General features: G+C 44.1%; 1 protein-coding gene across 3 annotated transcripts in view; it reads right to left on the minus strand.

Moving 5' to 3' along the window:
- The window catches only part of IGF2BP1 (insulin like growth factor 2 mRNA binding protein 1), a 56405-nt gene that overhangs the window by 11820 nt on the left and 23161 nt on the right, over positions 1-21424 (minus strand). For all 3 annotated transcript variants that reach the window (XM_054014453.1, XM_054014454.1, XM_054014452.1), the window contains exons 3-6: positions 5154-5202; positions 3922-3973; positions 2469-2532; positions 264-545 (exon numbers count right to left, since the gene is read on the minus strand). In XM_054014453.1, the coding sequence (XP_053870428.1) occupies positions 264-545; positions 2469-2532; positions 3922-3973; positions 5154-5202 (447 nt within the window). The remainder of the gene's footprint in view (positions 1-263; positions 546-2468; positions 2533-3921; positions 3974-5153; positions 5203-21424) is intronic.

Here is a 21424-nt window from a genome sequence, read left to right on the forward strand (position 1 = left end):
TGTTCGGTCTCTGTCTCCATTTGCTAAGGGATGGAGGAGACAGATGCAGCCTGGGTGGGGATAACAGAGGACTGGAGGCTCTGGGGTAATTCTTACAACTTAATAATACCAATCCTTCTCCCCCCATGAAAAATCCATCCCCTTTCACCCACACGGCCAATGCTCTGAACTCCTCCCCACGACAGCATGCAAGCAGCCCTTTCAGACTAGGGGCAGGGGACGGATGGACAGGGAGGCAGGCGGGAGGAGAAGGCGGGACTCACTTGGACTGCGTCTGCTTGGTGATGTTGCGGATGGTGGCCCCCTCCTTGCCGATGATGGCCCCCACGTACTGCGTGGGCACCAGGAGTCGGAGTGGGATGTCCACCGGCTGCTGCTTTACGGGCGCTCCTGCAGCGACGGGCGAGCCCTGCCTGGGGGCCCCCCGTGTGCCGAAGCCACCCCGCCGCCCATTCTCAGGCCCCTGCATGGACTGTTCGTCAGGGATGTAGGAGACTTTCAGTGCATGGTTTTCCAGCTGGTGCCCATTCAGTTTCATGATCGCCCTGGTGTAGAGAGAGCGGAAGAACATCCCAGGTTATGTCCCTTCTCGCCATTCATTCCCTGCTGCATCAGGTGTGACGTTCAGAGATCACCCAGTGCAAAAGGTGTTTGCAAAAGCATTGCTTTATTCCAGTGTCCGGTTCCAACTGGCTGGGCATAACAATATGACCTTCATAGCCCCCTGCCCAGACTCTCTGTCTGGGAAGTTCAGCCCTTAAAGTCACAGACCCCAACACCACAGAAGGCACCAGAACTCACGGAAGTCAGGCCATCGCTTGGCTTTGTAAGTGGATGAGGGGGTTCTTTAAGTTGATCATTCTGGCTTGAGGACTATATCAATCCAAGTTATGGAATGAGAACACAAAATGGCCACATTCATTCCTGGTATAACCCCCCCTCCCATCCCCCACACACTGAAGCTGCCCCATGGATGAATTCTGGCCAATTTTTTAATTGATTTCTCTCTTGTGTTAAAAAGCTGCCTGTAGTTTCACAAAACTACCAATAGATGGCACTACCCGCATAAGCAAGAACCATCCATGCTACAACCCCATCTAGCCAACTCTCATTCAGTGTCCCACTTTACCCAGTTAACCTGACCCCCAGTTTATCCAAAAAGTCTTTGATACTCCAACCCCCGTGAAACGTAGGATGACCAGACTTCCAGATATTATCAGGACTGTCTTGACATTAGGGGTTTGTCTTATATAGGCAACTATACCCCCGAAAAAAGTGTCCCAATTTTTCGCACTTGCTATCTGCTCACCCTAGTGAAACGTCCCCTAGAAATGGCGCCGTACCAGATGCTATGGTTCCTTATACATGTTAAATGCCGTACAGTGGGAGATTTGCTGAGCTCAGACTGTTTGGATTATCAGAAAGAAGATAAGGAAGTGACCCGATTACAGGCTATAAGGACCTTTGTGGGGAGAAGATATCAGGTACTAAAGGGTGGCATAACAAGAACTAGCAATCTCGAAGTTAAAGCCAGGCAAATTCAACTTAGAAATAATGCACAGAATTTTTAACAGGGAGGGTGATTAAGCAATGGAACAAACTATCCAGGGAAGAGGTCGAGTCTCCATCTTTTGAGGTCTTCGGATCACAACTGGATGCATTTATGGAAGATGAGCTTTAGCCAGACACAAGTTAGTAGGCTTTACCATAGGGGTAACCAGATGACATTCTATGCCCTGTGTTATATAGGAGGTCTGACGAGTTGATCTAAAGATCCCTTCTGGGCTTTACATCTATGAAATCCTCCTGTTTCAACTTAAATTTAAAGTGGTCTGAATCAATCGCTCTCTTTTAGGGCTTCTGACAGAACCGATCTTTGGGGTATCTTCACAAAAAGGAAATTTAATCGTGCAGCAACAAGATCCCAATTCACGTCACATCAACAAGTCATTCAGAATCGGAATCATCCTTGTGCAAAATGATCAAGTTGCGTTTGGCTGTCGTTTCGCCAGGGACCGAGGTGTACAATTTAAAACTCATTCACACCATAGATTTTTCCCTCACTCTCGCAATCTTTGGCATATTTGTAAAGCCCCAGCTCCTGGAGTCCTGTGATTAGATAAGGAATCTCAGCTTTCTTTCAAATAAGTACGTTTCGAGCCCTTGTGATTGCACAGAAAAGCTTGAATACCTGACCTGAGTGCCCCTAAAGATTCAGAAACCAGGAGGCAAAGAAAAAGAACCTCAAATGTTTTAAAGAGGCTCATGATATTTAATCCAAACTCATAATTTTGGATGGGGGGAGGGGCTGCCACTTGATTTTTGAATGCTTGGGGTTGGCCAAGCCATTTTCTACAAAATCCTGGAGGGGCCGGGATGGGGAAGGCTTTCTTTTTGGACAAAAGCAACTCCCTCCTTCGTCACCCTTAAAAGAGCACGGGGCATAGGGGCAGATTAATTTCACTTACTGTCTGGTCTGCTCCCGGTTTGAATAGGTGACGTTGACGACGGCCGTCTCGCTGTCTGTGTTCACTTCGAGCAAAACACACATGAATTAGTGGGAATGGTGCAGAAGGGCAATCGGTTTGAGGGCTGCTTTTTAAATAAAATGACTTACATTTAAAAATTAAGAACCCCCCCAGATCCTTTTTCCAGTTAGGCCCAGATCGTCTCCTAAGTCCCATTGACGTCAATGCCTAAATATGTGGGAGGATCTGGGCCATACTGCCAACCAGTTACGGCATTTGACTGCTCAGTTCAAGCAGTAGTGGCCCACGATTTTAGTTCTAGCGATCTTGGGTTGAATCCCCGAACCTACCATAGAGGGCTTATCATACAAACTCCTTAATAGGGATTTGAACCCCCAGGGACGGCTGACGCTTGGGACAAGCTGGCCCAGGTGGGGGAGGGTGGGAAAGAGGGGAATGATATTTAACATGTATCCAGCCAATATACCAAAGTATAAAGCTAGAGGAGAGATTGGCATCTGTGGACCATTCAATCCTTGACACCTCTGCTGGTTCTTGTTCTTTGATCATGCATCCTACACCCCGGGGACCTGGCCACTGGAAAGAGAGATGCCCAACCGGACTCTACAAAGGACATCGAAGAGCCGTCATTACTCCAAGGAGTTTTAGTCACTACCAGATTTGAACCAGAAGGGAAAGGGTTAGGGTTAGGGTTTCAAGCCCGGAGGTCTTTATGGAAGACGTGCGTCAGTCAAACCCGCTCAATGCAGGAGTAACCTGGGTGAGTTACTCCCTACCCATTCCCCCTTTCCTCCCCACATGTCCTGTTACAGGTTGAGGATTTGCCAGGAACATGACAAGATTCCGAAAGCGACTGGGCGTGTATATGGGTAACAAGAATATCCACAATTATAACGAACATCTGGGAGGGAATATTAAACTTCCTGCTTTAGGGCTGTAGCCCTAAAGCTCTATTAGAGACCAGGCAGAGACCGAATATAGGGGGCAGATTATCCCACTTCTGCCTACAGCGGGGATCTTACCTCTTCCTCTGAAGCATCTGGCACTGGCCACGTTCAGACAAGAAACTAGACTAGATGGACCTTGGTTCTGATCCAGTCTGGCAAGTCCAGACTTTGGAGCCCCAAAAATCTTTCCTAGCGCGCCATCATAGGGAAAGTGAATGGGAGTTACACAGGAGTACAGAGGAGACAATGACAACCCATTGGTCAGAGGCACGGAGTTAAATTTGCCCCCGGTCAGAGGACCAACCCAAGGCCTATGAACATGTATGTGACCCCCTGCACAGGATTAAATTTCACCCTCTATGAAATGATTGCGCAAAGAAGCCTTTACTTCCCAACAGCTTTTAAACTGAATTCTACTGACTCTGGAAAAAGATAGTGTCTAATAATCTAACCGAACACACACACACACTAACACACTTTCTTACCTTGTTCACAATTTTCTACAGTACCATACTGAGCTAGCAAACCATCCAACACCTATAAAAGGAAGGGGAAACTACATTACATGGGTGCATATGACCAGACCTGGAAGATAAAACAAATCTTCAATCAAACCCAGTTTCTTGTGATCGGACAGCCTAGCTTTGGCAGTTCTAGAACATGTGTGGAGAAGGCATTGGACTGGGAGTCAGAAGACTTGGATTCTAGTCCTGGCTCAACCTCTGGCTTGCTGCATGACCCTGGGCAAGTCATTTCCCCTCTCTGTGTGTCAGTTTCCCCTCTCACCCTGTGTCTGTTTAGATGGCAAGCAGGGACTGTTTGTACAGCTCCGAGCACAATGGTTGCCCAACTCAGTTAGGGCTTCTTGGTGCTAGGTAAGACAAAAAAGGGGTGGGTGGGTGTCCGTTCGTTCGTCCAGCTTGTAGTATGAAAGCCACCATTTCCAAACATGGCCAATGATTTTGGGCACCTCCAGTTCTTGCTGCCCAATTTGAGATACTTTAAAGAGGCCAGATTTTCAGAGGGCGCTTTTCAGCACTTTCTGACAACCAGGCTCCTTTAAGGCATCTCAAGCTGGGCACCAATAATCACTTGTGGCTCTCGAAGCCCCATGGCTCAGGTCTAGAAGGGATGAGTCCACCACAGGTTTTATAGACCAGGGAAGTCAATTTGGAACTGCACCCTGACACCAACCGGGAGACAGTGAGAGTGTTGGCAGAGGTTGAAGCTTCTCATATGCATCAAAAGCAGCCAACACTTTGATTAGGAGAAACAGAACTCGGGGAGGTCACGGAGATGGAAGATGCAGCAGTCAAGGTGATCCACGCACAATTTGGGTACGTCTTCTGGAGATTTTTGTACCTTGAGTTAATTCATTACCAACTGGAGGAGCTTAATATGTTTAAAAAGGCTCGTGTGGCTATTCCCATTTGTCTCAGGGTACAAATGTTTGTTCATCACCCTAGAGATCAATGAACAAGGGGTACAAAAGGCTAGTCAAGACAAGATCAAATAGAACCCTGCGCGGATACAAAATTTGTATCCGCATCGGATCCACAAACACATTCATCCACAGATTTGGATCTGCATCCATCCACAATCCACAGATATAAAGTGGATATCCGCAAATCTGCAGGGCTCTAAAGATCAAGCGTCGGTATTTAAATGGTTTGTACGTCATAAGCCAGGTCTGCAGTTGCTCAGGTGTTTCACTTACCTCCCATCGTAGCTGGGGTGGGATATTTCTTATCTGAATTTTGCGGCTCCTGAAATAAAAAGAAAATCAATTTCAAGCCCAGGTTGTTGTCTGAAATGAGGCCCTTTGCATTTCAAAGTATTTCCCTTCCGTACACTGAGTAATGCTAACACTTATATTTGCCCCAAAGCACTTTATGAGCATCAGTTAATCAAGCCCCACATTATCTTTGGCAAGGTAAACAAATATCATTTAGTGCCATTTTGCAGACAGAAAACCTGAGGGGCAGAGAGGTGAAAGTCACTCATGAAGAGCAGGTCTACACTGGAAACTTTTGCAGGAAAAGCAGTGTTGGTGAGGGGTAGGATTTCTTTATGACATTTCTGTACCAGAAAAAGCTCCAGGGTAGACTCAGTTATACTGACAAAGGGTACGTCTACACTTACCGGAGGGTCCGGCGGTAAGCAATCGATGTTCTGGGATCGATTTATCGCGTCTGGTTTAGACGCGATAAATCGATCACGGATCGATCCCGGAAGTGCTCGCCGTTGACGCCGGTACTCCAGCTCGGCGAGAGGAGTACGCGGCATCGACGGGGGAGCCTCCCTGCCGCGTCTGGACCCGTGTTAAGTTCAGACTAAGGTACTTCGAATTCAGCTACGTTATTAATGTAGCTGAATTTGCGTACCTTAGTCCGAAGTGGGGGGTTAGTGGGGACCAGGCTAAAGAAGTGCTTTTGCCATTATAGATTCATAGATTCTAAGGCCAGAAGGGACCACTTGATTAACTGTTCCAATGGTTAATTACCCTCACTGCTAGAAACTTCTGCCTTATTCTTTGTCTAGTCTCAATTTCCAGCCACCGGATCTTGCTAGACCTTTGTCTGCTAGATTGAAGAGCCCTCTATTATCACATTTCTGTTCCCCATAGAGGTACTTACAGACTGTGATCAAGTCACACTTAATCTTTTCTTTGATAAGACAAACAGATTGAGTTCCTTTAGTCTCTCAAAATAAGGCATGTTTTCCAGTCCGTTGATCATTCTCATGGCTCTTCTCTGAACCCTCTCCAATTTACCAAAACTCTTCTTGAACTGTGAAGACCAGAACTGAAAACACCAGAACTTCATGCCAGTGCCAAATACAGAGGTCATATAACCTCATTACTCCTGCTTGATATTCCTGTTTATACATCCAAAGATTGCATTCCCCTATTCAGCCACTCTGTTGCACTGGGCTCATGTTCAGTGGATTGTCCACCAGGACCCCCATGTCTTTTGCAGAGTCACTGCTTCCAGGATAGCATCTCCCCGCTCTTGTAAGCATGGCCTGGATTCTTTGTTCCTAGACACGTGACTTTTCATTTGACCTTTTTGAAATGCATATTTTTTGCTTGCACCCAGTTTACCAAGCGATCCAGATTCCTATTTCAGTGACCTGTCTCTTCTTATTTACCACTCCTCCAATCTGTGTGTCATCTGCAAACTTCATTGCTAATGATTTTCTGTTTTCTTCTAGGTCATTACAAATATTAAATAGCGTAGGGCCAAGAACTGATCCGTGCAGGACCCCACTAGAAACACAACCACTTGATGACGATTCCCCATTTACAATTACATTTTGAGTTTTTAATCCATTTAATGTGCACCATGTTCATTTTGTACCATTCTGGTTTTTTAATCAAAATGTCATGGAGTACCAAGTGAAATGCCTTACTGAAGTTTCTTACATTAACACTATTACTTTATCGACCAAACTTGTAATCTTATCAAAAAGATATTATGTGGGTTTGACAAGATCTATTTTCCATAAACCCATGTGGATTGGCATTAATTTATATTTCTCTTCTTTAATTCTTTATTAATTAACTCCGACATCAGCTACTCCATTATTTTGAATCACCGTCAGGTTGAGAGGTCTGAAATTACCCAGGTCATCCCTTTACCGTTTTTAACTAGTGGCACAACATTAGCTTTCTCCCAGTCCTCTAGAACTTCCCCGGGGTTCCAAGACATATTGAAAACCAACTAACAGTCCAAAATGCTCGTCAGCCAGCTCTTTTAAAACACTTTCAATCAAGTGATCCGAACCGGCTGATTTTAAAACGTCTAACTTTCGCAATTGCTGTTTATCAACTTCCGGAGCTATTGTTGGAAAGTATTTCATCATTGTTTAATATGAATACATCATCTGACTTTTTCCACAAAGACAGAACAGAAATATTTATTGACCACTTCTGCCTTTTCTGACTGTTCACACTGAAATATTGGATTTCTGTTAAACACTTTGGTTTTTTTTAAATGATCCAAGGTACAATTAGCAGAAAAATGATCCACCAATATATAGTTTATAGAAAATCCTGAAGGAAATGAAGGACAGGCCCAAAACTAAATCTATGGCTTCAAATACCTCAAAGCTTGTGTTATTTGCAATCTAGACCTAGGTTCCCAATACTCTGGCTGGAGTCCAGCTCTACAGAAAACTACAGTTTCATCCATCTATGGCTGATCCCAAAAGCAAAACGGCACCGTAAGTAAGTGAGGTGGAATCTCTGGAGGTCAGACAAGACTGAGGAGAATCTCTACACAGGGGTCGGAGGAAGGGACTATAAACCATGCTCTAATTTTAATGCTTTAGAAGAGAAAATATATATATTTTTAATTTAAATCACACGTTCAAGTTGAGAACAGGCCACTTCTCCGGTCACATCTTGGCTCTTTCTAACCTCGAGTTCCCAAAATAGAAAAGAATCTTTTTTCTTTCAAAGCCAAATTTACCTCACTGACTCCCACTCCGACGCCGGCCCCTTCGCCACAGCTGTCACAAACAGCTGAGATGAGCGCAACACGGAGGGGCTCGCTGGGCTTCCTGACGTTTGTTTCAGAAGGGAGCGGAGGGCTGGGGCCACTGGTACTGCAGTGAAATGCGTAGACGCACAGCTCTTCTGAAAGCTACCGATGCGTAGATTGTTACCTAATGTCAAAGTCTCAGGAATGGGGTTCCCCCCCCCGTGGTTAGATTTAATCCCTTTAAATCACCTCCTAGCATCGTAAGGTGGCTCACAATGGACCAAATCCTGAGTGATGCTGAACACCCTATACCCAGGCTAAGGGGAGGTGAACTACAGCACACAGGTCCAAATTGGGAATCCATCCCCATTCAGCAAAGCCCTTAACGCTCATGCTAAAATTCAGGCTTCAATGGGATTTAAGCGCATGCTTTAAGGGGCTGATCCAGCAAGAGGAAGGATGGTTCATTGGTTATGACGCTAGCTGGCGACTTGGTTCAAGCCCCTTGCTCTGCCACAGATTTCCTTTATGACCTTGGGCAAGTCACTTGTCTAGATGGACAGTTAATGCTGGAATATTAATCTATGCCAAGCAATGTGCCGCGCACTCTGTGTGGGACACTGCTGCCACGCTCTAAAAGCTCCCTACTGTGCTTTGATCTACTGCCATTTGAAAGGGACATAGGTCAAAGCATGCAAGGGAACCGCTAGTAAGTAGCGGCAGGGTCTACACGGGCAGCTAGCGAGCAGCAGGCTAATGTGCTGTCGATTTTCAACCCCAGCCTTACTGTTCTCTGTGCCTCTATTCCCCAGCTGTGAAATGGGGGTAATAGCACTTGAGAATAAAAGCTTGTGAGGTGCTCTGACACTACACAATGGGGGCCATATCAGTCCGTCACAGCCGTAAGCAGCCACGTTTCCACTGATGTCGGTGGACTTTTGATCAGGTCCCAGGTGCTTTGCTGAACAGCATGTAGCTAAATGCGGTGCTGAATGCTTTAGGCAGGACGCACACCAGGAGTAGTTAAGGATGCATTTAGCTTTTTGATTTTATTTTCTTTCGATGTAGAACAATAAAAAGCTGCCATGTGTACCGGCCCTCGGGGCCTGGCCATTGATTTGAAAATACCCAACCAAATACTAGTCAAAATGCTCCCAGAGAGCAAATATTAGGTTTGCACACGCAAATGTGCTGAAAGCACGATATAGGTTATGTTCAGATATCCAGGGAATAGAAACTCTACTGTGTGACTTGTGACCGTAACTGTATCTATCGACGTGTTCACCATGGTGTTTGAGAGCTCTTCAACCAACAGAGCTCAGCGACCAAGAGAAAGTAAAGGGAATTGGTTAAATCTGGTTGGCTCATTCTGAATTATTAATAAATTCCAAAAAAAGTGCTGAAGAGTTTTGCAGACAACCCCCAAATCAGGATAAATAAAAACCTCTTGGGCTTAATTTTTTAATCTGAATTTTTCATTAAATTAAATATATTTTTCCTTTTAAAAAATAAACCTATTTAAAATCCAATGTGAAATTATGCCCACCTATATTAAAGTCTAAATTTACTATAATTTATTAAAATAATTTAAATTACATAAAAATAATATTCAAGTAGTGCATGTTTACTGCTGATGTTTTAAAGAAAGCCAAACCCACTGAATTGGTAGAAGTCATTTGTTAAGCACCTGGAACCAGAGGGTTTGTTGAAGTGCTAAACCAGCTTTTGACAGCAGTAGCTTCTTCTGCAGGTGCAGAGAGAATATTTTCTTCATTTTGGTTTATTCAACTTCTCCAGCTCAAAGTTGAGAAATCAATTGGAAGTTGAAAAAGCAGGAAAACTGGCTTTTCTTTTCCAATCTATGAATAAAAATGAGGTGCGAGAGGATGAGATCTACTAGTTCTAAAATCTTGAAGGACAGGATGACCAGAACAATCCGTTCAATTCACTAAATACAGATCCTCTTTGTTTCATATAGCAATTAGTTTTAAATACAAATCATGTTTTGACAAACATACTCTGATGTACCCAGCACATTAAAGGTAGATTATTTAACTAACAAAAACAATTTTAAAATGCTGTTATATATTTTTAATTCAATTCCAATTTCCATCCAAATACAGCTTGACACAATTCATGAAGAAAAAAAAATGAATCATCTAGTAAAGAAATGTAATATTCACCCTTTTTCTAACATAAAATGTAAAAATTAAGAATAAACGTATGTGAAGCTATATAATTGCTTAAATAAATGTGTATATATTTCGTGCCTCCTCCTAGCTAGCAAAGAGAAGTACGATATTTAGTGCAAAGGCAATGTTTAGTTGCAAATCAACATGTTTTTAATATCAGAGGAGTAGCCGTGTTAGTCTGGATCTGTAAAAAGCAACAAAAAGTCCTGTGGCACCTTATAGACTAACAGATGAGACTAATGGATACCAATGAGAATCAGCCTTTCTTTAGGAAAATAACTAAAAAGTACAAATGCCAAACAAGATTAAAATTGGATATTTAAATCAAGGTTTCCTGCTTGCCAATTTCAATCACTTTTGATTTCAATCAATCCACTCTGCCCCAAAAGGAAGGGAAAATGGAGAGCCATCAAATTATTTCATTATGCGTTGTTTGTTCTGCTCATATAGTAACATGCAGCACCACCACTCCAATAAGCTCTATGCTTGGGTGAGTTTTATACCATGCCCAAAAGGTCAAAATCTCAGACCCAAGCCGGAACGACTTTCAAAGCTCAGAATTCCCCAAGACTAAGAACCCCCTAACTCTTAGCATCCAAACATCCAGATCTAGGAAACGGTTAGCTTGCACATCACTGCGAATCAACTGTCTTGGCGGTATAAGGAGAGAGGATTGATTTCCCAAGTAGCTGATCCCCTACATGACTCAAGAGCTCACAAGCAATCAGTCCACTTACTGAATTGCATCCAGAAATGCCCTGGAAAGTTGTGCCATCCTGGGAACATTTTACACCATTGTGTCAGCCAGCCAGCAAGTCGGCCAGCGTGTTCTAAGACACCGGCAGCTTCCAAGCGGTCTTCAAGCGTAAGCTTTACTGAACCTCCCTTGATGCTGGCCTACGTTCCACACCGCTAGAAAAATATCCATTGCCCACAGTGGCACAGAACTCCTTGGGGTGGCATTTGTACAAATCTATCTTATCATAGCCAATGGCGTGTTCTGCGTTAAGGAAACCTGTAGCAGTGTAACAAAAGACCCACTTTATGAACATGGGGGGGCCCCTGTAGCGGGGCGGTCACCTGCTCCTGCCCTGAAGGGCTTAAAACAGCCCTGGCAGAGGGATGTGGCAGGGGATAGGCTAGGCTGATTGGGGAAGGCAGCCACAGCTGGGGCCAAACCCCAATCAGGCCACAGCTGGCTCTATAAAAGCCAGGAGCAGACTGGGAAGCTGAGGGTGCCTAGAGTGGGGAAAGGCCAGAGGGGCTGGGGAGCTCCAGGCTGGCAACTCCCCAGGCTGCAGGGCCTTGTCCAAGGCCCCATAGAGGCACTGGGTTGCAGAGAGAGGCAGCAGGTCCAGCCCCAACCTTGCCTATGAGGAGTGGCTGACACTGCAGTCTGCCCCAGGGACAAGTTGGTGACTGGCAGTAGCCTACAACTGAGGCGAGGCTGGGGGGTTCCCCAGGGAGTGTAGACCCTGAGACTGAGGGCAAGGAGGAAGCACCCTAGATAACAGGGCACTGGGTCTGGGAGGGACACGGGGGCCAAGCGGCAGCGGGACACCAGCCTGCAGAGGGCGCTCCAGAGGCTGGAAATGCTAATTCCCAGAGACAACCAGCAGGAGGCGCCACAGGGGTGAGTCCGCATTGCTACAGGGCCTTACCCTGCTTTCGTGCAGCACCATTCACCAGGGCACAGCAGCTGCATTAGATAGCTAAGGCGCTTCTATGGCTGCAGCATCGGAGCCCCTCACAATCTTTAATGCAGTTAGCCTCACAACACACTCCTGTGAGGCACGGCAGTGCTATTATTCCATTTATGAGGGGACATTAAGGCAGAGAATGATTAAGCCATTTGCCCAAGGTAGATAACCAAGGAGGGAATTGAACCTAGGTTTCCCCAATCACAAGCTAGCAGCCTAACCACTGGACCACCCATCTTCTATTTAGGAAGTTGTTATTGTACACAGGGCCTACAGAAAGACTAAGGGTTTGAGTCACCCTGCTGTAAGTGACTACACAAAGTGCCTGGCGATGGAGAATCCAGACCCTAAACAACTATATAACAATGGGTAACCCCACTAAAGCCAAACCCGGCAGGACTGAGAAACAATTGCTAGGGTGGTTCTGCCTCCAAATTCCCTTGCTTTTGCATCTCAGATGTCTTACTTTGCTAGCAAAGAGTTGGCATATAAATTAAACTTATTTTAAGGCATTCCTGTATCAGCCCATAGCTGAAGGTCATGAGCAGGGATAAAGTCTTGAACTATCAGCTCAGACAAATGGGCCTCTACCACATGATTCCACATGAGTTAATTTACTTAAGCTAGTAGCAGTAGTAGGCTATTATCCTCTATTGACACAATACACTTAGCTGGCATATTACATAGATAAATATCTACTTCCTTTACTAAACATTGAACTGAGTTAAATTGTGCAAAAAATGTCCACTAAAATTATTTCAAAATTTTAACTGCATTTGCTTCAACAATGTTCCTCTCCTTTTTGCCTTTGCTTTTCATGATCATTCAGAATTTTCAGACCTATGATTCATGAGAACCAATTTGCAATAGCAGTGCTTGTGTGCTCATCCAATCAGGGAGCAGAACCAATGACACATGACTCCTCTAACCCACTGCAGCCAATCAAGACAGCTCAGATCTGTTCACAATTGCCCTAGAATTAAAGAGAAAGTCACAAAATTGTCAAATAAGAAGAATCAAGAACATAAGATTACACAACCAGAAAGAGGGGATGTTTACTATTAGTCATTATTGATTGTTTGCTCTAATTACATGATAAATCAGTAAATTAATAAACATTCAGAATGTGGTTTAGTTAATTTCTAAGTGATAAGAAGAAATGTTCCCAAATAAAAAGGCCAAATCAGTTTCCAATATTTTTCCCCTACAAGGCTACCACCATGTTCTGCTACAACAGTTTGTATTGATGACAAGGTGGATTTGATTTAAATCACTAGTCAGGAAGACTCGATTTAATCACAGTTTTCTACAGAAAAGTACTTCTTAGAAAGTATACACTATCCATTTTTAAACAGTGATTTATTTTGAAAACTTTTCAGATTAGTTTTACAGCTATATCAGAAAATGAACGATTGTTTGGTTATTTAATTTACCAAAGGTAATTGAAGCAGGTATTTATGAAGTCATTGGGAGCTGAACTATCTCCAATTCAACAGGTTAATCATTAATATTTGGAGGATTTTTTTTACCATGCTGTATTAGGAGAAAATCACCAGACAGAAATTTAATTTGTTTTATTTAACTAAAACAACAACGTTAAATATTCTGGATTTTTTTCTTCAATAGCAAACATATAATATTTTAACAAAACAAGCATATGTCCCCGCTTCTCACATTTATCTCCAGACTTCTTCTCCTTGTCCAGATCTATTCCGCCCCCAACAATCTTCTATTCATTGAACTTTTTGAAACTTTGCACTTGTAGAGAGAGGTAAGGGATTGACTCTGTGTACACAAATTTGCAGAGGGACAATAGAGTTGAGGTCTGTTATTTCTCACCTCTATATATTATTTATTTATTTAAAAAACATTTTTGCTGTTAACAAGCATGTTACCTCTGGAGACACACATCCACAGTTTGAGAACTGCAAAACTAAGCATCTCTGATGGTATCTTCTAGACTGAGCACTGAGTCCCATTGAGTAGATAGAAAGATTAACCTAAATAATCTATACAGAAGCCCCTGGACCCCCATAAAATTGGATCCTTAATCCATGAACTATTGGAACTCATCTACAAAACTTTTCTTAAACATTACACAAATATATTGTCTCATACTATAAAATTAGAATTTATAATCCCTATTCCATGATGAGATATCTTTGAGCTATAATGCATCTTAATTAAAACTTAGATTGTTTTTTCCTCAAAAAGCATTTTATCAAAAAAATTATTGATTTTTATCCACCCTGATTGATGTCACACAGCAAGCCTTTGAATGCGACCCCCCCTTATTAATAAAAAACACTTTTTTTATATGGAATGCTGGAGGTGAAGCAGGGTTTGGGGGTGGAGGCTGACAGCTCGCGACCCCCCATGTAAGCACCTCATGACCTCCTGAGGGGTTGCGATCCTAGGGTGACCAGATGTCCCGATTTTATACGGACAGTCCTGATATTTGGGGCTTTGTCTTATATAGGCGCCTATTACCTCCCACCCCCTGTCCCGATTTTTCACACTTGCTGTCTGGTCACCCTACGCAATCCCCAGTTTGAGAACCCCGGTGCTGCAACATCACAAATCTTTTGTAGGTTTCACCGTGAACAAAGAGTGAAATCCTCGCTCCATCAAAGTCAATGGAAAAGCTGCCACTCACTTCATGGGGCGAGGATTTCACCCCCGATATGAAATCTGACATGGAGCCGTGTTGGTACAAAATATATACTTTTAATGGGCCAGATCCTCGGCTAGTTTAAATCGGTGGAGCTACACTGATTTATACCAGCTAAGGTGCTGGCTGAAATAATCTAAATCACCAGTGACATTAAAGGATCCCCCATGGGTTGTTTTACCCCAAAAGGAAAAATATCTGACTCACTGTTCGCCTTGGAATGATCCGTATTACTAATCTGAAAATGCCCCATATCCAACCCTACATCTTCCTTCCAGCTCGGTGAAACCAAATGGCTGGAAAACTCTGTTTAATGAGGTCTCTCAACTGAACTGGAAAAAAAAAAATCAAATCAACTCCATGCGACCCAAGAGGGAGGAAATCTTTAAAACCCATGCTTTTTTCTTTTGGAAGTTCAAGTCAAAATGAGTCATAAAAGGCTTAAAAAGCGCGAATCAATTCAGAAGACAGGAAAGTTCTGACATGGAAAATGCCACAGCTCCCACAGAAGCCAATGGGTTGGGTTAGAGAAACTTCAGTCTGATTTGCTATTTTCTTTTGGGGGAAAATGTGATATGAAATCAAATCCCTTGCTTGGATGCTAGCTAATCCATGTCCTGAAATGAATGGAAGAGCGATTGCTGAAGAAGTCGAGAATGCAAGGAATGTCACAGTTCAGAGAGGGTCAAAAGGATTTAAACTGATAGAAGAAAACATGTGTCTGACTACTGCTTGCCCCTAAAACGTCTTACGACAGCTACAAGCATCCGCATGCTCAAAGAATGTATTCCTCACATACATGACCATAATCTAGTCTCCCATGTATTCACTGTGCAGACAAGAACTGTTCGTATCCCACTCCCTTGCCATGAGTTTGTAGGTAGAATCTGATTTTTCTTCATACAAACAAAACCCCCCTCTGATTGCAGCTTCTGTAGATTAGCAAGAATGATTTTTTTTTGTGTGGGGGGGAAGAATGTCTGTCAGGTACCTAAATCTAGGTGAATGGAGACTTCAAGGTTCTATTTTCAGCTCTTGCACAGTCTTGCTGGGTGACATTTGGGAAATCACTTCGCTCTCAGCCTCAGTTTCCCCACCGCAAAACGAAAAGGATATCTGCTTGCCTCTCACAGATTAAGCTATTGAGGCTTAATTAATATGAGTTAATTAACCTTCAGATCGTCTAATCAAAAATGCTACACATTAGGCATTCTTTATCAGCCTCCTTTCCATTCTTCACGTTTTCTCTCTTTACATCTATATCTGAACATAAATGACTTCTAAAACTCTATAACACCCATCTACTATAACAAATTATGGCAACAACAGGAACAAGACCCCTCCTGCCCAAGAACAACAGAGCTGTTAAATACTTAATCCAAAGGAGGTTATAGCAGTATAGGGCTTATTACAGAATTGTGTAGTTTCCATTCTGCCCAGTAGAGGGCAGTGGTACACATATACAGCAGTAGAATATATGCCATTATACCATAAGGGATATAGCTTGAAATGAAGTTCGCCAGCAGTGAATGACAGGCCTACTCCTTTCATTGTTTGCAGTGCTGTTGTAGTCATGTTGGTCCCAGGATATTAGAGAGACAAGGTAGGTGAGGTAATCTCTTTTATTGAACCAACTTCTGTTGATGAAAGAGACAAGCTTTCGAGCTACAGAGTTTTCTTCAGCCTGAAGTTGGTCCAATAAAAGATATTACCTCATCTACCTTGTAGTTCTACTCACCTTTCAGTCAAAGACTAACAACCTTTTACATTCTTGCTCCTTCTGAAATCTCAGCAATGGCCATGTCTGATGGGTGAAGTAATGAATAAACAAAAGGGGGTCCTGTGGCACCTTTAAGACTAACAGAAGTATTGGGAACATAAGTTTTCGTGGGTAAGAACCTCACTTCTTCAGATGCAAAAAGTCTTCAGTCTTGCATCTGAAGAAGTGAGGTTCTTACCCACGAAAGCTTATGCTCCCAATACTTCTGTTAGTCTTAAAGGTGCCACAGGACCCTCTGTTGCTTTTTACAGGTTCAGACTAACACGGCTACCCCTCTGATACCTGAATAAACAAACTTATAAATAAACCCCTCTTTTATTTTATTTTTAAAAAACAGAGTGGAACCTGCTTACGGGAAACTCCAATAGTGAAACTCCATTCATTGCAACGCTGAAACGAACGGTCCGATCCTGCTCACTCCGACCTCCGTTCAGAGCACAGCCTTTACGCCAAATAATTAACTCAACAGCAGGCAGTTGCCTGGCATTCAATTCATGATGTGTCAAAGCCAGAGACTCCCGGGATCTCTTCCCTTTTGCGAGGCTGAAGAACCCTTGCTAACGTATCATGATCGATTTCATTGGCTTGGAGGCAGGGACTGCCTCTCAGCAGGTGTCTGGTATAGCACCTAGCACACCAGGGCTCTGATCTAGATTGCAACCCGTACGTAATACAAAAAATAATCGGATGCTGCTTGTTTCCTGGGAAGCTACCGGCTGCTAAAAGCGAGGAAGGGTTTTTTTTTCCCCAACGGCACAAACTACTATTGGTCTTACGCTGACAGCAAGATCCCACTTCAAAACCTTCCTTTCATTGCAAGGGGGGATTCCACCTGGTAAAATGCGTCTCTCTTCGACTCTCTGTCACAGGATTCTGTCCACATGCTGCTGCTTTTTAAAATAAATTAAAAAGCAGCTGCAGGGATATTCGGGGGGGGGGGGGGAGGGGGAGGGGAACCAAACAATTCCCAGAAATGCCTCAGTGCTAATGGAAACTCTTGCATCTTCCCAATTTTGCTACTTGTATTAAATATAAAATGCCAGCAGCAGATTACAGCATATCCCGAACACTTTCCTCCTTCATTCTCCTCCAGACACTTCATTGACCCCCATGTATTTATGAAATCCAAAAGCAAACTTCTTTCCATTTTAGGTCCTTGTATGGCCTATTACCAGAGCATCTCCCAGTCTTTAAGGTATTCATCTTCCCCAAACCCTTTGAGTTAGGGAAGTGATATTACCCTCATTTTACAGGGAACTGAGGCACAGGCAGGCTAAGTGACTTGCCCGAGGTCACACAGGAAGTCAGTAGCAGAGCGGGGACTTTATTCTTATTTATTGGAGATATTCTATCTCCTAGAACTGGAAAGGACCCTGAAAGGTCATTGAGTCCAGCCCCCTGCCTTCACTAGCAGGACCAAGTACTGATTTTGCCCCAGATCCCTAAGTGGCCCCTCAAGGATTGAGCTCACAACCCTGGGTTTAGCAGGCCAATGCTCAAACCACTGAGCTATCTCCTCCCTCCTAGGTTTGGCACTTGAACCCAGGTTTCCCAAGGCAGAGACTAGTGCTCTAATCACTGAACCAACCTTCCTTTCACAGTTCTCTGCAAATTTCCACAGTTGGGGAGAGGGGAGAAAAGGCAGAGAATTTCCACTCTGTAGATTGTTTAACGATCCATAGATGAAGGGAAAAGCACTATGTTAGTGCAACTTGGTGTAACAAATCTGTGACCCGTCAGAACTTAATGCTTTTTACCATGCGTTGCTTTGTGGGGCTAGAAACAAGACCCTCTTTGTCCAAACAGCACAAGTCTTCTCCATGGAGAATCTCTGTTATCTGGTAGCAGTATAGCGTCTTTGACATGCATTTGCTAACTGATTTAAATTTCCCCAATTATAGGAAATTATTGGGGAGGAAATCAAACGATAATTATTTAATGACAGTTGGCACTGAGATTCAGAAAGTTAAAGCTTTAGAACTGTTAAAAAATTGTTAACATCACATATCAAACACACAGAGCAAATACCAAGTTCTCAAGCAGCATTTTTCTTATTTTGCTTATCTGTAAATTTTTATTTTCATTGATGTGTGTGTGCAATCAATGTTTACCAATAAAAATCGAATCCTTCCAAGCCTAAATATAATCAACCTTCTCCCTTATCCAATAGGGTCTCATTGTTTCCATCTGCTCCTCCATCTGTCTGTCTGTCTTCCCCTGTTGTCTTGTGTCTTATACATAGACCGAAAGGTCTTTGGGGCAGGGACTGAGTTTTTGCTCTGTTTCTACAGTACCTAGCACAATGTGGGTCTGGTCCATGACTGCGGCTCCCAGGTATTACTGCACTACAAATACATTTATATTATATTATATTATATTATATTTTATATTAATACCATCTTTAGATTCCAAGGTTCCTTATAAATACCTAAGATATTAAAGGCACACTCTGAACACAGAACTAGGAGCCTCAGTTTCTCCACCTGTACAATGGGCAGAATGACACTTACCATTCTTTGTTGAGCACTCGGAGATCGATGGATGCGAGGTGCTAGTTAATGACAAAGGATGAAGCGTGGCTATTATAGTCCCATGGGGCTATTACAGTCCCACGGAAAACCGAAACGTTTCCTAGCAAGAGCACGAATGCTCTCTGAACAAAATCTAGAGTCATTTGAGAAAGAGTCCTCAAGGAGGAGTCTAGATTAAGTAGATTCAATAGTAATGTCAGCATGTCACATGCCTTCCATCACAATGATCACCAGGAGATCCCCCTGTTAAAAACTCTTTTCCTTTAAATCTCACTGTGAAATACACACGGCCAGGTTCAGCTGTCAGACCCCAGAGCAGATCTCCAGAAACTGGCTTTATTTATGCATTCGAGGGGGTGACAAGAGCCTCCCACTTAATTGAGACTCTGGTGGGAATTCCCCTGGAGCAGACCGGCATGTCAGCGGTGGCATGGCCCCAAAAAGGGGGCCTGGCCTGGTTATAAGTGGGTGGGGATGGCAAGGTGCCAGCTTCAGCATGAAACAGGAGGATGGGGACTTGCAGGGCGCGGAGTTTGGCAGGCCCTGTTGTGCAGGGGAATCTGCACTTCTCATGAACCGAAAGCAGGGTGGGGGAAAATGGGGAGAATCCCTTTGCCGGAGAAAGAGAGTCAAGTGGAGGTTTAAAAGCCATGCAGCTGGAGAGAAGAAAAAGCAACTTCATTTGGGGGCGGGATCGGATCTGTGCTGAGCATCTCACTAGTGCTTTGTTGTGCATCCCTCCTCTGTGTGCGTCACGGCTCGGCTCCAACGTGTGCTGCTGTCTCCTGCTTTCCCATCTCCTCCCCATCCTGTGCTCCACTCTCCAGCTCGCATCTGAACGACTAATTCTATGAGACTCCTGCCTAGAGATCCCCAGCTGAGATCAGGGTGCTCTACGGACATATAGAAAGAGACAGTCCTGCCCTGAAAAGCTCACAGTCTAAACAGACCAAAGGCAGGAGAGGAAACATAAAGTGACTTGGCCATGGTCACACAATGGGTCAGTGGCAAAGCTAAGGACAGGACTCAGAGCTGCAGCATTACGGGAGTCCATCCCCCCTCAACTGCTTTTCCATCTCCTCCCTCGACGCCCGGGCTCTGAAGCCCCAGCAATATCGCACTACAATACCGCAGGGGTTGCCCCCACTTTGCCTTCTCTGGTTGGGCACTAACCTGCAGGAAGATTTGGTTTAACTTAAGTCTGTTCCAACCGTAGCGGAAGTAACTTGTGCTCCTGGGAACCCTGGGCTCCAAAATCCAAATGCAAAAAGCTAAAGGGGCATTGTTCTTGAGAGGTGCTCCCTTTTCACCACAGGTCTTGGCTGTGTATAATCATTAGAGATCCCCTGGCACTTTTCATGAGAGATGGGGAGGCCCACGTGATACCCTGGTTAGCTAAAGTCCTCCTTGCTGTTTCAACTGGATACGAGATTCTCTCCTGGCGTGTCACATAGGATTACTGTGTGCAGTTACCAGCCGATCTGAGCTGCCCGAAATGCAGCCGCATTTAAGACATGATCCTGGTGTATACACAGGGGCCAAACCTGAAAACCTCACTCCCATTTTAGCCAATAGGAATCTTGTCTGACTAAAGATTTCAGGATTGCACCAATCGTGTGGGGAGTGGAGGGATGCAAGAAGCGCCCCTGTTGTGTGCAATGAACTGGGCCTCCGAGAGAAACCAAAGGTGTGACACTCTAGTAATATGATCTAGCATGCAAGAGACAGCCTGTGGATTTGTAGGACTCCCTGGAGGACTTTGGTTCTAGAAACCAACCAAGGATGGTGCCAAACCAACACCCCAGATCCCAGCCCCCTCAGCCTTTGAGAGAACTTAGGTCTGAATCCAAAGGTTCATCTCGCATTTAGATGGTGCACGGGTGATAAGGGATATTTATGCGCCTACACAAGACACTTTCATCCATAGACCTCCAGGCCCTTTACAATGGTATGAGCAGTCTCATATTGCAGCTGGAGAAACTGAGGCAGAGAGTGTCGTGATTTGCCTACGGCCAAGCTGGAAACAGAATGGAAGTCCAGACCACCCAGTGCTATGGGGCCATTCTGTGCCATAGCTGAACACTGGTTACAGTGGTCAAGCCCACAACGAATGAATGTCTGAAACTTTCCACAAGGGGTGAGGGAGAAGTTTCTCTTGACACAAATCAACACAGAAATAAATTCGTCATCATCTTTTAAGTCTTCTGGTTTTCTGCCAGGAGCATAATAGGTGCAATGTCCCCCCAGTCCCACTGACACTTAAGAACATAAGAACAGCCACATTGGGTCAGACCAATGGTCCATCGAGCCCAGTGTCCTGTCTTCTGACAGTGATCAATGCCAGGTGCCCCAGAGGGAATGAACAGAACAGGTAATCATCAAATGATCCATCCCCTGTCACCCATTTCCAGCTAGAATTAAATCATGCATGAGAGAACAACAATCTTTTGTGCTTTTTCATCCAGGCATCTCAAAGTGCTGCACAAAGGTGACATCATCCCCACCTGACCGATGAGGAAACTGAGGCACAGAGCTGGGAAGTGACTTGCCCAAGGTCGGTGCCACAGATGGAAATAGAACTAAATTATCTTGATTGACACTCTGGGGCCTACTCTGACTCCTCACTATTA

The sequence above is a fragment of the Malaclemys terrapin genome, chromosome 25 (genome assembly GCF_027887155.1).
Source record: "Malaclemys terrapin pileata isolate rMalTer1 chromosome 25, rMalTer1.hap1, whole genome shotgun sequence".
Lineage (NCBI taxonomy): Eukaryota > Metazoa > Chordata > Testudines > Emydidae > Malaclemys > Malaclemys terrapin.